The sequence below is a fragment of the Mustela putorius genome, unplaced genomic scaffold, assembly GCF_011764305.1.
Source record: "Mustela putorius furo isolate JIRA1106 unplaced genomic scaffold, ASM1176430v1.1 tig00003853_pilon_pilon_pilon, whole genome shotgun sequence".
Taxonomy (NCBI): Eukaryota; Metazoa; Chordata; class Mammalia; order Carnivora; family Mustelidae; genus Mustela; species Mustela putorius.
This window is the reverse complement of record NW_025422005.1, coordinates 7,383,564-7,399,241: the sequence shown is the minus strand read 5'-3', so window position 1 is coordinate 7,399,241 and position 15,678 is coordinate 7,383,564. Positions and strand designations below refer to the sequence as shown.

The 15,678-nt window shown below is 63.3% G+C and overlaps 1 protein-coding gene across 4 annotated transcripts in view; it reads left to right on the top strand.

The window, feature by feature from the left end:
• CASZ1 (castor zinc finger 1) overlaps positions 1-10,170 on the top strand; it is a 145,201-nt gene extending 135,031 nt beyond the window's left edge. For 2 of the 4 annotated variants that reach the window (XM_045063736.1, XM_045063734.1), the window contains 6 exons: positions 58-396; positions 1,924-2,122; positions 2,816-2,987; positions 4,663-4,814; positions 5,022-5,163; positions 7,832-10,170. In XM_045063736.1, the coding sequence (XP_044919671.1) occupies positions 58-396; positions 1,924-2,122; positions 2,816-2,987; positions 4,663-4,814; positions 5,022-5,163; positions 7,832-8,976 (2,149 nt within the window). In that variant the 3' untranslated portion in view covers positions 8,977-10,170. Of the gene's footprint in view, positions 1-57; positions 397-1,923; positions 2,123-2,815; positions 2,988-4,662; positions 4,815-5,021; positions 5,164-5,804; positions 7,539-7,831 lie in introns of those variants that run through there. The other 2 variants (XM_045063735.1, XM_045063737.1) reach the window with 2 other exon arrangements.
• Positions 10,171-15,678: the final 5,508 nt, after the last annotated feature.

Sequence of the window (15,678 nt, the reverse complement as noted above, 5' to 3'; positions counted from 1 at the left end):
TAGCTGCTCAGGGCCCTTGTCACTCCCCACCTGAGACGTGGCTCCGGCCTATTGCAGCTTCCACTTCCGGACGGAGGGAGGAGCAGTGAAGGGGAACACGGAGGCCTCCTTCCCCACCTCGGCTGCTGAGACCAAACCTGCCTTGGCCCCGTCATCCCCTCCAGCGCCTCCTGTCACCACAGCCACAGTGTCCTCCCTGGAGGGTCCCACTCCCAGCCCGGCCACCGTGCCCTCCACCCCCACGCTGCTCGCCTGGAAGCAGCTGGCTTCCACCATCCCCCAGATGCCTCAGATTCCAGCGTCAGTGCCTCACCTGCCCACTTCGCCCTTGGCAACGACTTCTCTAGAAAACGCCAAGCCCCAGGTCAAACCCGGATTCCTCCAGTTCCAGGAGAAGTGAGTCCCTCGATGAGCCGGGAGTCCCGCGTCCCCCGCATGTCTCGGGAGTAGGTGCTAGCAAGGGCAGCCGAGGCCCAACTCCTCACCCTGCACTTAGCCCTGGCTGTCCCCAGCCTCTCTGGGACACCGTCACCGGGCAATGTCCTTCTAGCCAAAGATGCTGCTGCTTGGACCTCCCCGCTTGTTCCCAGAGCAGCCAGCTGGGGTGGGGGGAGATGGTGGTGGCCGTGGCCGCTGTTCCAGAGGGGCAGTGTTGACACTGCGAGGACCAGCTTAGGTGGGCTGGGAGTGGTAGTCCTTGCCTCGCAAGGAGGGCTGCGTCTTGCCCTGGGCCTCCTTGTTGGTCTCGGTGGCTCGTGTTCATGGCCGACCCTTTACAGAACAAGAGAAGTCACGGGTGGGGGCGAGGGGGCTAGGCGCCCCCCGGGCCCGCGCCCATCTGCATGATGGCCTGAGCTCTCAGGGGTGGAAGGGCCCCTCCTCACTGGATGGTGGTGGTGCCTTGTGGCGAGAACGGTGACTCTGTATCGTTATGTGTGCGGTTTCCTGTTCTCAATAAAAGTAATAAATTGGATGTGAACACACATGGCCTGCGTGGCAGCTGTCCTCCCTCTCTGAGCACCTGGGGCTGGGCCATGGCATGGAAGGTCCCGCACTCCTCTCCGTTCCTCCCCGGGCTTCCTTTCCTCCGCTCCGCCTCCCCTCCGCAGCAGCCCTCGTAGTTGCCACAGTATGGCCAGGTGCCCACCCCGGGGCCCCCGTGGCACCAGCCATGCCGGGGGCCAGGGTGGAAGGCCAGCGTACAGCGTCCTCCCCACCTGTCTGCCCGACCATGGGGCAGGCCGTGGGGCAGGGCTGCTGCTCCTGGGGCCAGCCAGCAAGGGGGCTTGGCCCAGCACCCCTCTGCTCCCCGAGCTCCCCCACTCAGCCGGCCTGTGAGGTCCTCTGAGTGGACGGGAGCCCCACATCCTGGGCCAACCCTGGGGGGCCCCCGGCAGCCGTGCGCCTCGGCAGGACCCAACACCAGGCACACATTCCCAATGGCCAGGGCCCCGTGGTAGCTGAGCTTCCTGGTAGGGCTGCCCACCCATCTGCACCCTGTCAGTCAGCCACACCCAGGGCAGTGCCTGTGCCAGGCCAGCCAGGCCCTCACTGGCCCCCCGCCAGGGCTGGCAGCACCATCTCTCATTTTCACATCCAAGAGGTTACTGCAGCCGTCCTTATCTATAATCCTGAGGTGTGGCCATGGAAACTACGTGTCCCAGCATGCAATGCTCTGGGCAGCCTGCACAGTGCAATCCTTCCTGCCCCATCCAGTCCAAAAAGAAGGCAGGAGTGCATGCTGGGATCTGTAGTCTCCTCTGGCCAAAGCCACTTGCTGCTCAGAAGGGCAGCCCAGGGGCCATCCTCTGGGCTGCGCCACGGGGGATGAGGGAGCAAAACCCCGACACGACAAATGTCAGGATGTCAGAAGGGAGGGCCCTGGCACTGCCAGTGACCTTCTGGGCTGTGGTTTCATTCCAGCGACCCTTGCCTCACGACGGACTGCAAGTATGCCAACAAGTTCCACTTCCACTGTCTCTTTGGGAACTGCAAGTACGTGTGTAAAACCTCCGGCAAGGCCGAGTCGCACTGCCTGGACCACATCAACCCCAGCAACAACCTGGTGAACGTGCGAGACCAGTTCGCATACTACTCCCTGCAGTGTCTCTGCCCCAACCAGGTTAGCATGGGAGCGGGGGAGGGCTGGGGCCCGGGGCGGGGCCTGGGACCAGCTCCGCCCGGCAGGGATTCCTGCCTTACGCCCTCCGCCCTGGAAATGGGGCCGTCGGGCCTTGGGCCCTTGGAGGCTCCTGGGCAGGGGTCCAAACTGGGGCTCTGTTGGTGAGGGTCGTCACGTCATTCTAGCCCTCAGTGGGGACCTCATGCTGAACCACTGCTCTCTGCTTGATATCATTCCACCCACTCTGGAACTGTGCTCCCTCTCCCCAGATGCCTGCCCACTGGACAGCTAGAGATTGAACTGTCCATGCCACAGGCAGGAAGGGCAGATCAGGTTCACCTTCATGAAGGCCTACCCTGAGACTAGCAGGGGCTGTTTGTCAGAACACCTTGAGGAGGAGTCTGATCCCAGAGCTGAGTGATGCGGGAAAGAGCACGGGGATAGATTAGTGATGTCTGCTCCGGGTGTGAGATCAGTGGTGGTGGGCAAATCACCAGGTCGATGTTTCAGTCAAATGACAAAAGGGACATACTGCTTTTGGACTCGTGAAAGGCCTGTACCTGATCATGTTTCCTGATTCTGAGCACGGAGGAGGGCCTGCCATGGCCCAGAGGCGGGGGCCAGGTGGGAGCTCAGAGAGGCTACTGGCCTGCTACTGGCCTGCTCCTGACCGCCCCCTGCCCCTTCCTGCAGCACTGCGAGTTCCGGATGCGCGGACACTACCACTGCCTCCGGACCGGCTGCTACTTCGTGACCAACATCACCACCAAGTTGCCATGGCACATAAAGAAGCATGAGAAGGCCGAGCGGCGGGCGGCCAACGGGTTTAAGTACTTCACCAAGCGCGAAGAGTGTGGCAGGCTAGGTACTGGCAGCCGGGACTGGGGCGGCAGCTTGCGGCAGGTGGCGGGGTGTAGCTCTGGCCCCTTCTCCTGGTACCACCTCTCCTCCCTGCCTCTCAGGCTCTGCGATTCGTTAACATCCCAGATCTCACAGGCTGGACATTGTCACATGGGGAAAACCATCCAAACAAAGAGCCCTGGAATCGGGGCGAGGGTGATTTGGAGTGCCCCAACCACCCCCCACATCTCCCGGGGAAAATGCCACATGGGCAGAGTCAGGCCCTGAACCTGCTGCTCTTTCCTTTTCCCTTGGGGCCGTGCGGGTAACGTAGGAGTTCCTAAAGTGGGCCGCCCTAGGATCTCTTTCCCGGGCTTGCACTACAAGGGCTTTGTCCAGAGCGGACCCTGCTTTGTCTGCCCCCATGGTCATGGAGCACGCGTTATCGAGGGACGGCTGTGTGTGGAGCGCACTGTTGCAGGAAGTGGCAGGGCTGGTGGGAGGCAGTGTTTAGAACGTCTGCTCTGGCCAGCACGGTGCTTGGTCGGGGGGAGCTGGTGGGACAGGCAGGGGCACTGTGATTCAGCCCAGTGTCTGCGACCTGGGCGACTCAGAGGGAGGTGGCCGTAGGGTCGGGAAGGAGACCACATGTGCCCTGAGCTTCTCAGCAGATGCCGGGGAACGGAGTCTGCTTTGAGAGCTGGGCCCTCAGCTGGAAAGCCGGCCACAGCCCCCAGCCAGGGCCCCTGAGTGGGGGTGTCTTTTGGGCTCCACCATGAGCGGGCAGAGGCCAAGCCCACCCATGTGCCTCAGGATAGAGCCACATGTTCCCAGGCCTGCTGAGGTCGGGCAGGAATCTGCCAGAACAAACTGGAACCCGGAAGGCAGGTGGCTGTGAGGCAGGCAAGCAGACCTCTGGGCGCAGGCTGGGCCTGCTGGGACTCAGGTGGCCAGAGCCGAGGTGTGGCTGCTGCCTCTGCTGACTGCCCCTTCCAGAGGGAGAGGGTGAGACACCCGGGGCGACTGCCAGAGAAAGACAGGGAACAAACCTTTTCTTTCAAGTATTAATTCAAGAAGAATTCATGGCCCCGGAGAGGGTTGGTAACCGTGGCAACAGATGTCAATATTCGGTGGCCCGTGCTGTCCTCGGGCTCAGCTTACAGGTGTCGGGGTGCTCCGTAGCTGTTTGTATTTACTCAACTTTGGGGGGTTTGGGTGGTAGTTGGGGCCAAACAAAGCTGGGGGGTGATATAAGACACCTGGCCAGCCCCGGTGCCATGGAGACGGGCAGGCCTTCACCTGCCCTGTGCCGACACTGGCTCAGCCCTGCCTGCTGTTTGTTCTCAGCCCAGAGCCAAGAGGTGGGTGGGGGCAGGGCAGAGGCCTAAACAGAGCCGGGGACAGGCACCGGGGCTCCCCAGAAGGGACTAGGGGACACATCTCGCTTGCTGGGAGGGGGCTGACCTGGTGGATGGGTCACTAAGTTCTCTCGCCTGGAGCCCCAGGAGGGGCCGGGGATGGGGGCCCAGCCTGCCATGGCACATGCCCTCATGCCCCCGGGGATGGTGGAGCACAAGCCCTCGGAGGAGGAGGTGGGGGGACGCCGTTTTCACCGCGGGCCACACTTCCCCGGGGCCCAGACGCTGTGACCCGCAGCAGGTGTGGCGGGCGCTCATGGCCCGGCGGGGCTCTGCCCACAGGCTGCAAGTACAACCAGGTGAACAGCCACTTCCACTGCATCCGCGAGGGCTGCCAGTTCTCCTTCCTGCTCAAGCACCAGATGACCTCCCACGCCCGGAAGCACATGCGGAGGATGCTGGGGAAGAACTTCGATCGCGCGCCCCCCGCCCAGGTGAGAGCCGGGGCCGGGCGGGACGGCCGCCACCCCCGCCACCCCCCCACCTCGCGCTGGGGTGGCAACAGGGCATCACCGGGGGCAGCCCGCTCTTGCTTCCAGGTGGGGGCGTGCACACCACCCCGAAGCGACAGTCCGCCCACCTCCCCGGGGGCAGCACAGCCGCCAGCCCAGCTTCCTCAGGGCTCCCCTGCTTGCTTTCAGGGCCCCCCGAGCCTGATGGATGCGGAGACGGATGACTACATGGACTACACAGGCTGCAGCCCTGGCGCCGTGTCCTCCGAGTCGTCCACCATGGACCGGAGCTGCTCCAGCACCCCGGTGGGCAACGAAAGCACCGCAGCCGGTGAGTGCGGGGGTCCTGGGGACTTCCAGACGGGCCCCTCCATCCAGGTCCCCAGGCACTGCTGGGTCCCCCTGAGGACTGGAGGGTCATGGTCAAGTGGCCTCAGAGGGAGCCAGAGCCGGCCTCTGAGTGTGGCACGGCGGGTGGGTGGGAGCCTTTGGGACATGGGTCGAAGAGGCCATCTCCTGCCAGCACTCAGCCCTTGGCTTCAGTTTCCAGGAGGGGACCCTGGGTTGTCCTCTCTGAGCGCGAACAGAGTAGCACAGCCCTCCGCCCGGAGGGCAGGTTGGCCAGGACATGCCAGAGCCGGGGGCCCAGGCACCTGGCCCACCACCCCAGCCGCTGGCCCAGACCGGACTCCGCCCCAGGCTGGGCTGGGCCACAGGCCCACCCAAGGCCACCTTGACCTCACCCTGCACAGCCTCCCCTCCCGTTCTCTCCCTGCCCCGCCACCTCCTTCCCTGCTCTCTCGTGTTGCCTCTCTGCTCCTCCTCTGTCTACATGTTTTCATATCATACTTGCTTCTGCCATTGGGTTTCTCATTTGGGTTCTTTTTTGTTTGTTTTTTCTTTGTTTTGGTTTTCTTTTTTTTTTTTTTTTTTTTTTTTTTTTTTTTTTCTGCTTTTCTCCACCCTCTCCAGGCTGCCCGGCTCCTCTTCCTCCTCCTCTTCCTCCTCCTGCTGCCGCTGGCGACGAGGCTGCCCGCGGGGCTCCGCAGCCCCCACTGGCCCCATCCTTCTCGGCCGCCGTGCTCCGGGCACCCCTCCCCTCCCTCCCATGCCTCTTTTCTCCGCCCTGTCTCTCATACTCTCTGCTCAGTGCCACTCTCGGAACCACGCGGGGTCTGGGCCACCCTGTCGGCAGCCCCCCCCGCTTCCCGCCCGCCACTGCCACTCCAACTCCAGTAAAAAGTGACGTACCCCTAGTTCAGGACGCCGCAGGTAATTCGCACACACCTCCTCACCGGTGTTTGTCACCCCGGCTGACCCTCAAGGCCAAGATCTGGGACCTGACCTTTTCTGTGGCTTTGCTGGGCCGAGGACCAGGCCACCTTGTGCCAGTACCCCCAACCCCAAACCGGAGAGCCTAGTCCTGCCCCATGGACAGCTCCTCTCGACACCTGCCCGCACTAGGTCCAGGCAAGGTCCTGGCGGCCTGAACCCCATCCCTGGGTCCAAGCAGGGAGAGGCAGGGGGTCTTCAGGGCCCAGCCCCAGGCGTGCTCGCGGGCAGAGGGACCTCCTCTCCCCACCCCCCACCTCCACACATCCGATGCTGTGCCGGGATGAGACCTACCTTCCCTCCCCTCCGCTGTACTCATCACCTCGGCTCTGCACCTGCCCTCACTCATTTGTGCCTCCCATTCTGCCCGAGTGCCAGGCCAGTACTGTGCCAGCCCCGGGGCTGTGGCAGAGAGCAAGGTAGAGGGCCCCCCACCCATGGAATTCAGCCCATGGAAAGCTGTCCCTAGCATAACCAGAGCTGCTGCTGCTCACACACCTGATCTCCTAGCCCCAGGCCGTCCCTTGTCCTCTGCTGGGCACCCCCAACCCATGGCAGACCTTGGTTTCACCCGCTAAGGGTGGGTGACTTGGTCTATACCTGAGTGGACGGTGCAGCCCAGTGGGGCCGTGCAGGCTGGGCCTTCTAGGCAGGTTCCCGGTGGGCTGAGTGGGGCAGCTACATGGGAGAAGGCTGGAGGGATGCCCGCCCTTGACCCTGGCTAGGGCTGGGCCCTGGAGCTTTCCCTCTGGTTTCTAGGCTGGGGGGCAGGGAGCCCTAGGATGGCTGCCCCTTCCCAGATATCCTGTGCCGCACCCCTCACCCTGCAGCCACAGGGGCCACGGTGCATCCCAGAAAGGGGGTAGCGGAAGAAGAGCCACACCGCCAGTCAGGCAGCCCTGGCTATAGGGCACCCTAAGTCTAGGGAAGAAGTCGGGTTCAGGAGGGAGGGCACAGATGGGCACCCATCTGTTGGCTGAACCCCTGCTCTGGCCCCAGGCCCTCAGCAGAGCTGCCCTCTCCCGGCTAACTGGGGCCAGAAGACCCCAACAAGACCTTAAAGAACCTTTTGGTACAAAGGGGAAGGTGTCCCTCGGGGCAGGGAGTTACAGTCCCAAACAGCCCCAGGGTGCCTGGCCTCCCTTTTGCAAATAGGCTGGTCCCCTGGGCAGACAGGTGGGCAGCCAGGGGAACTGGTTAGCCAGCCGGAGAAGGAGCTGGCTTGTCCCTCATTAGAGGCGGGTGCATGATGGCATCCTGGCCCTCGTCCAACCTGGGTAATTATACTCTGCCGACCTAGATTCCCCCTTCAGCTTCAATTAGCACCAGGACGTGTCCTCACTTCCCACCCAAACTGGCCAGGAAGCAGCCACCACATCCCCCCCCCCCCCCCGCCCCAGCTACTTGCTCTGCCACCCCAGGCGGATGCCTGTGCCGTTATCCTGCAGACACGGGATGACGCCAGGGGAAGCCTGGGGCTCCCAGGCTCTTCTGGGGAGGGGGAGGGCAGAGGCCCCCAGAGCCCCCTTGGGGCCGCAGGAGCCAAGGCGGTGACCCCCCCCCCCAGGGGCACCCCCTGGCCATGGTGCCAGGCCCTGGGAGCCCGCATGGGTGCCATGCTGAGAATGGTGCCGCAGGGGCACTGACCTCCCCCGCCCCTCCCCCAGGGAACACCATCTCCATGCCCACAGCCTCCGGGGCCAAGAAGCGCTTCTGGATCATTGAGGACATGTCGCCCTTCGGCAAGAGGCGCAAGACGGCCTCCTCGCGGAAGATGCTGGACGAGGGCATGATGCTGGAGGGCTTCCGGCGCTTCGACCTCTACGAGGACTGCAAGGATGCCGCATGCCAATTCTCGCTCAAGGTCACCCACTACCACTGCACGCGGGAGAACTGCGGCTACAAGTTCTGCGGGCGCACGCACATGTACAAGCACGCGCAGCACCACGACCGCGTGGACAACCTCGTGCTGGACGACTTCAAGCGCTTCAAGGCCTCCCTCAGCTGCCACTTCGCCGACTGCCCCTTCTCCGGCAGCAGCACGCACTTCCACTGCCTGCGCTGCCGCTTCCGCTGCACCGACAGCACCAAGGTCACGGCGCACCGCAAGCACCACGGCAAGCAGGACGTGATCAGCGCGGCGGGCTTCTGCCAGTTCAGCTCGAGCGCCGACTGCGCGGTGCCCGACTGCAAGTACAAGCTCAAGTGCTCGCACTTCCACTGCACCTACCCGGGCTGCCGCCACACGGTGGTGGGCATGTCGCAGATGGACTCGCACAAGCGCAAGCACGAGAAGCAGGAGCGCGGGGAGCCGCCCGCCGCGTCCCCGGGCCCCGCCGTCGGCCTGGACGGGGCGCTGTCGCTGGGCGCCGAGGCCGGGGGCGCCCTGCTCTTCCTGCCGCCCGCCGCCGCCGCCGCTGCCGCCGCCGCTGCCTCTGCCGGCGGGCCGGGGGCGCTGGGGCTGGGCGACGCGGGCGATCCCGGCGACCCCGGCCCCCCCGACGGCCCCGGGCCCCGCGATGGCCCCGCGCCCCGCGATGGCCCCGCTGCGCCCGCCCCTGGCCACGCGGCCGAGGAGTCGTCGCAGGAGGACGAGGAGGAGGAGCTGGAGCTGCCCGAGGAGGAGGCGGACGACGACGAGGACGACGACGACGACGACGAGGACGACGACGACGAGGACGACGAGGAGGACGACGACGACGAGGACCTGCGCACCGACTCAGAGGAGTCGCTGGCCGAGGCGGCGGCGGCGGGGCCCGGGGCGCGGAGGCCGGAGCTGGCGGCCCCCGCGCCCGCCGCAGCCTCGCCCTAGCCGGCCGTCGGGGGTGGGGGGGCCCGGGGCCGGGGTCGCCTCGCCCGCGCCCTCTGCCCTGGTGGCCACTGCGATTCCCTTCGTAAGAGATGCTGTTTCTGGGCAGCGCTGCCCTCGGTCCAGAGCGAGACGGTCGCCCCCGCTGCCGGGCTCGGGGCGGCCCCGCCGGTGCTTCCGGACCCCGAGTCCGTCTCAGGACAGAGGCGGGGGCCTCCCTCTGGTGCTCCGGGGCCGCCCCCGCCCCGCCCGCGGCGCGCGGCCCGCGGCTGGAAGGACAGGCTGCGAGCGACCCTCCTCTGGCTGCACTTCGGGGATCTTCTTCTTCAGGGAAACAGAAGGTGCTCTTGTCCGGGGTGGGACCGAGGAGCAGGGGCCCCCACCCCCCAGGGCCAGGCGGGCGCCGACACCGGGCAGCCGCCCCCGCGCGCCCCTCCCCGCGGCCGGACCCCGGGCTCCACGACCAGGCCGGTGGGATTCCTCATTGCTCAGGACTGGGAAGGGCGCTGGGGGTCCCCGCGACCCCCACCCCTCACCCCCAGAGGCGGGCCCCAGCAGCATCTGGCAGGGCCTTCCATTCATGCAGCTAAGACGCTCCCTCCGGGCCCTGGGGCGTGGGGGGGGGGGCGCGGGGCAGAGGCGACACTGCAGGGACCGCGGAGGGAACCTCACGGAAGAATTAGGCGAGCTGGGAGGCCCTGGCGTCTGCTCCCGAGGGCTGGGGCCCTCGGCCTGCCCTTCGGTGACTCCCAGGCCCCAGCCTCGCCCCCTGGGGGGAGGCCGAAGCTGGGTGCGCTTCCAAACCAACGAGCAGCTGCTGCTGGGGTGCTGGGCCCCCGCAGGGGTCTGAGCCACCCACGTGGTGGGAACAGGAAGGATACCACTGTTTGGGGCTTTAATATTCAAAATGGGGGGAAAAATGCGAGAAAGTTGTACAGTATTTTTCCTGTAAAGGTTATTATTCTACATAGAACAAAAAAAAAGAAAAAAAAAAGAAAAAAAAAAAAAGGCAGGCGGGCCCGGAGAGCACAGGCCCGCCTCGGACCAGCCCTGAGGTTGGAGACCGAGTGCAATCGCTCACGTGGGATTTCGTTTCGCATTGATTTTCGAGGCCTTACCAGTCTGAGGCTGTCTGTCCTTACACTAGCACTGACGGGAGCTGCGTGATTCCAACTTTTAACTTGAATTTTGTAGAAACAAGGAAAAAGGACTATTACTGTTGATACAAGTTTGTAGTTAACTTAACAATTGAGTTTTTCTCTATTGGTTATGCGTGTGGCTTTATAGGGCTTTTTTTTTTTTCCCAGTTTGTTTTTATTTCTTGTTTGTTTGGATGCTTCTTTACTGGCGCAGCCCACCCAGATTTGCTTCCCTTTGCAAAACATTCCCCCTTCCCAGAGTGGATGAGGTCACTGAGCCCAGCTTGGCAGGGCGGGGGGGAGGGCACCGGGCGGCCCGTGGCTGGGACAGGGACAGGGACGAGGGCAGAGGGCCCGAGCTTCCCGTGTCTCCAGTCCTGGCTACCAGCGTGGCTCAGGTGGGACCCTGAGACTCGGCCACAGGGAGAGAGCCGTGCCCAGCCTGGAGGAGGCCTGTCGCCTAGAGCCTCCCGGCAGATCTCCAAGGGGAGCCCCAGATGGCAGGGGGAGCTGGTGTTTTGTTTTTGTTCTTTTTTTTTTGGTCTGTATGTGTGTGCGTGTGTGTACGTATGTGTGCGTGTTTATGTGTGTGTGCGTGTCCTCTTGGCTGCCCACAGCCAGAGAGCCAGGATCATCTGCACTGGAGAGGGAGGGAGGAGCGGCCACACGGAGCGTACCTGATTCAACGGGCAGCGAGTCGTTGTCTAAAACAGCCCCTACCGGAGCCTCCTGAATTCTGCGGGCGCCGCGCGCTGCTGCCAGGCACCTGCCCAGACTCTGTGCCCCAGCGTCGAACCGCTGGGTGTGTGGAGGGAGTTTTATAAAGGAAAACAAACAAAAAAAGAAAAAACGACAACAAAAAAAAAATACAAAACACAAAAACATTTTTCAATGTAGCAGAATTAAAAAGAAAAAAAAATCGAAGATGCCGACAGTGCGAAGTCTAGCCTTTTGTAACCTCCATGTTGCACACTAGGACTATAAGCCATTGCTAGCTCATTTTGAATTTTAATGTGTAATTCTTGTTTTCTTTTCTTTCTGTGGGGAAAACAATGCTTGATCCACCAATGCTCTTTTTAATGTTTTATAACTATGTATGTGTATATATATAAATACAAAATAATATGTATGCACATATGTGTGTATATATCTATATGTATATACATATATAGATATATAGAGATATATAGAGAGGTTTTGAGACGAAAAAATGCAGAACGTGAAAACCGAACTCAACAGCGTGTGCTCTGATTACTTGAATCTGGTCTCCTCGGCACCTGGTTAACTGAATATTTTTCCACTTGAATTTAGTGCTATTAGAAATTTAATATATGTGTTTTATTTATTTGATTTTTTTTTTTTTTTGCATGACTGATGCAAGGTTTGACATTTTCACTCAATAAAAACTGGAAAAAAATCTATCAAGTGAGCTTTTATTTTTAAAAATCAGCCCCAAGTGGCCGGCAGGGACCCAGCTGTGCAGCGTGGTCCAGCCACAGCCGGACTCCACAGGCCAGGGGAGCATGGAGGGCGTCAGTCACCCCTCAACCCTGGCAGGAAAGGGGCAGACCAGTTTCGCCCTGGGATGGGCCCAATTTCCTACCCGTTGCTGGGCACAGGCGGTGGGGCGCTCAGGCCCTGTGCACTCAAAGGGCGGCCGCCTTCCCCAGCGCTGCCCGAAGCCCCCGCGTGAGGCTCAGGGGCTGCTGGAGGGCACAGCCGACTGGCACAGAAGCCTCTGGCCTCAGGCAAAGGCTCCATGGGCTCCGCGGGCCCCCGAGACCCTGGCCGGCCCCAACTTCTCTGGCCAGGGCTACTGGGCAGGCGCTTGGCAGGGTCATCCCTCTGCCGCCTCCTTCGGCTCCTTCCTCCTTCCTGCAGGGACCTGCCTGGGCTGGGAACGGCGCGTACCCGGATCCGATCCGGATGCTGGCTCAGCTCCTGCCTGGAGCACACGGGGGCAGAGCCAGAGGGGGCTGATTCCTAGGTCCGCAGCCACCAGCCCCGGGCCTGAGCTGCTGTCCCTGGCGGCCCCCGGGCAGGGGGGCTCCCTCGCAAGCGTGGGTGGCGGCAGGATGAGGACCAGGCTGGCCCAGAGTGAGGGCCTGGTATCCCGGACACTTTTAAATGGTGACCCAGTTCCCATGAGCCCTCATCACCGGCGCCATCTTGCCAGCCTTGCCCTGAGCTGACCTCCTTCCGGGTGGCCAAAGCATCGCTTTGAAAGCCCCACGGGGGGTGGGGGGGGGCATGTGTGGGATCCCCCAAGTCCTTCCACTTGGCGGACCACCTCCCTGCGTGTCACAGCCCTGCACTGAGCACACCCACCTTCCCGAGGAGGGAACCAGGGGCCCCACTCTCCTGGTTGGGCAGCGGCCTGCCAGGGCTGGGGGTGCGGGGTACGGTGGCTGCAGGAGGACCTGCGCAGGGGCTGCCTCCCCCCCCCCCCCCCCGAGTTCCCCGGGGCCGCCCCGCCCAGCCCCCCCGCTCGGTGCCCTTCCCACCGCAAAAGGCTCCTTTCCAGCCCAGCCCCAGCACAGAAGGCCCTTCCTTTTCTTCTTTTTCCTGGATCGCAGCCCACAGGCTATTTACATAAATATGTTTGTAACAGACGCGAAAATATATACTTTTTTCTGTCTTATTAAAATGTTCAAGTTGGAACTCGCCTATTGTTTGTGGATATCTCGATTCTGTTAAATAAAACAGTGACTAATTTATGGGATAAAACACAAGTTCAACAAATTAAAACCATTATTGGAGCTTCACAGGCCCTGGTGGGCCGAGCGGCCCTCCCATGGGGCCCGAGGGGTGGCACGGAGCCAAGCCCGGACCTCAGCTGGTGAGTGGGTGGCGAGGCCGCAGGGCTGCCCCTGGGTGCCGCAGCAGGGGGCTGGGGGGCAGGGCCCAGGGAGGCCTTGGAGGGCCAGCTCGCGGGGGCTCCCGCATCAGCTGCTTCTCAGGGACTCCTGGGGCCCAGGGAAGGAAGGAGCGACTCAGAGCAGATGCCCCCCCACTCCCCCCCACCACAAACACAAACGCTCCCTCCCCAGTTCCCCCCAGGCCTTCCCGGCCCAGACAGATCTCGGCAGACCCACACACAGTGGACAAGAGGGCGGCCCGGCCGAGGTGCCGGCAGGTCCGGCTTCTAAGCTTGACTCAGGACAAGGCAGGCACGAGGCCCAGGGGGCTAGATCAGGAGGGCGTTGTACCCGGCCCAAGGAGGTGGGCGCTGGGTCTCGAGGTGCCCCTCCATACACCCTACAGGGGACAAGGACCTGGGAACCCTCAGGAGGCTGCACCAGGCCAGCTCCCTGCCCCGAGTCCCAGGCACGGCCCCCAGATGAGGGCAGAGAGAAGTGGCCACGTCTCCCACCTGGAGCCGGTGCCCACCGAGACCATGTTCCTCCACCCCCAGGAGGGAGGGGCTTGCACATGCAGCAGCGCCCCGCCCCCCCCCCCCCCCCCCCCCCCGCCCGCAGCAGTCGGACCCAGTAGGAAGCGCAGTAAAACACGTCTTCATTCTTGGATTTCATGAGCTGCGGTGCTGTGATGCTCCTACACCCAAACTGGGGCAAACTGAAGAGTTTTGTAACCTCTCGGAAGGAGCCAGAACCAGCCACACAGGCTCACGCTGAGCTCAGCGGCCTGCCCACCTCCCACAGACCTGGCCCGGCTTGGGTGCCACCCGCAGCTGAGTCATCCGTCCACGGGAGTCGGGCCCGGCATTCACGGGTCTCCTCGCCCCATCCCCACCGGGACCCAGCGACGGGCCGGTCCCCCTCCCTGGGCCCCGTCGCCAGCATGCCCAGTCGACCCGGGCAAAGGTGGCCTGCTCGCCGGCCCCCGTGAGGTGGTCCTGGCCCCTCGGGCACTCTTGGCCCAGGACCAGGGCACAACGTGTGGCCGAAGAAGTGTGGCCGCCCCGCGGCCCAGGTCAGGCTTCCTGGAAGCAGGGTGGACAGCAGGGCCCTTCAGACGGGCTGGAGCCCTGGGGACCTTGTGGGGCCAGGCCCGTGCCACCCTCACTGGGAGGAGCTGCCCCACCTTCTCCGTCGGCCAGACAGGAAGCGGCTCCCAGGAGGCCCGCAGCCAGCACGGGAGGCAGACGGCGCCTGGGGCAGCGCGCCCCAGCTGCTGCTGCTGTGAGCCCCGCACCCCTGCCACTCGGGGGAGACACGTGGCCTCGTGGCCTCGGGAAGTCCAAAGCTTTCTCCCCACCCAAGAACCCGCTCAGCCCCGGCCAGAGCCCCTCTCGGGCATCCCCGGAACTGCTAAATGCTGGAAACCACTCTCCCGGGGCCGCTGGCTGGGGGAGGCAGAGGCCAGACACTGTGAGTTTGCGGGGGATTTAAAACTGTGGCTGCCACACGAAGAAGGTCCTTCCAGGACTTGCCAGGGAGCAAGGAAGGGCTTCAGGCATTCCCCTTACGAAAGAGTAAAATCTTCTCTCTTCTTCTAGAAAAGCCTGAACTTTAAAGTGCTCAGGAACTACTAAGATTTGTTCATAATCCAGGTGAAAGGCACGCACGATGCTGGAGGGCGGTCAGGGAGCCGGGGGCTGGGGGCCCGGGGGGCTGCAGAGAGCACCCCCCAGCTCAGGCGGTCCCACGGATGGGGGAGTCCGTCGCATCCCAGCACCACACCCAGAGGGTGTCTCCCCGGTGGCCGCCTCCCCGCCCCCTCCCCAGCAGGGGCGGCTGAGCCCAGGATGGGAGACAGCTGTGCAAGGCCAAGTTGCAGGACTGGGGTCCCCCCCCCAGGTGAGCACCCCAGGCCGCAGCCGCACCTGCAGGGTCTCACCAGCACCTTCGTTTCTGCTGCCTGGAGCCCTCGACCCTCTTCCCTGGGTGCCTTGGCAGAAACTGTCTTAAACAAACAGAGGAAGAGACACTAAGGATTAAGTAAACTCCTGAGGTCAGGTTGTCAGAAAACGTCTCCTGCCTGCCCTTCCTCCTCCTTGGGCTCTGGGGCAGGGGTAGAGCTGGGGCAGGGCTGAGGCAGGAGGAGGGCAGGGGCAGGGCTGGGGCAGTCACCAGAGGAGAGGGCGGTTCTGGGACCAGACCCAAGAACCCAGAACCCAAGAATCAACCTCAGCGCTCCTGGCTGGGCAAAGGGCAAGGGCGGAAGAGGAAGCTTCTAGAGAAGCCCTCCACTCCCGCTTGGTGTGAGCCCCCAAAGACACATGACAAGCAAGTCACAGGACCACTCGGGTCTTTACTAAAATACAGGGGGGAGGCCCGCAGGCACAGCCGCACACCAAGCCGGAGAGGAGGGGAGACCCGTGCTCTCTACTCCTTTCTGTACCGACGGGACTGCTTAAACCTCTGCGCTGTGCTTCCACCGTAGGACAAACACCCAACACTCCAAACCAGCCCCTTCCCGCCCCCAGAAAGCTCTCCTTCCCAGCCCCAGGGGCCCGGGCCCCGGAACGCAGAAGGCCGGGTGGGCAGGTGGGGGAGCAGCCTCCCGGAGCAGGGCCGGCACGAGGCCGGGCTGGCCTGGGTGGGCTTCGGCCACGGCGGGGCCAGAGCCTGGGAGTCACGGGGGGTCGGTGGCGGAGGCCTCG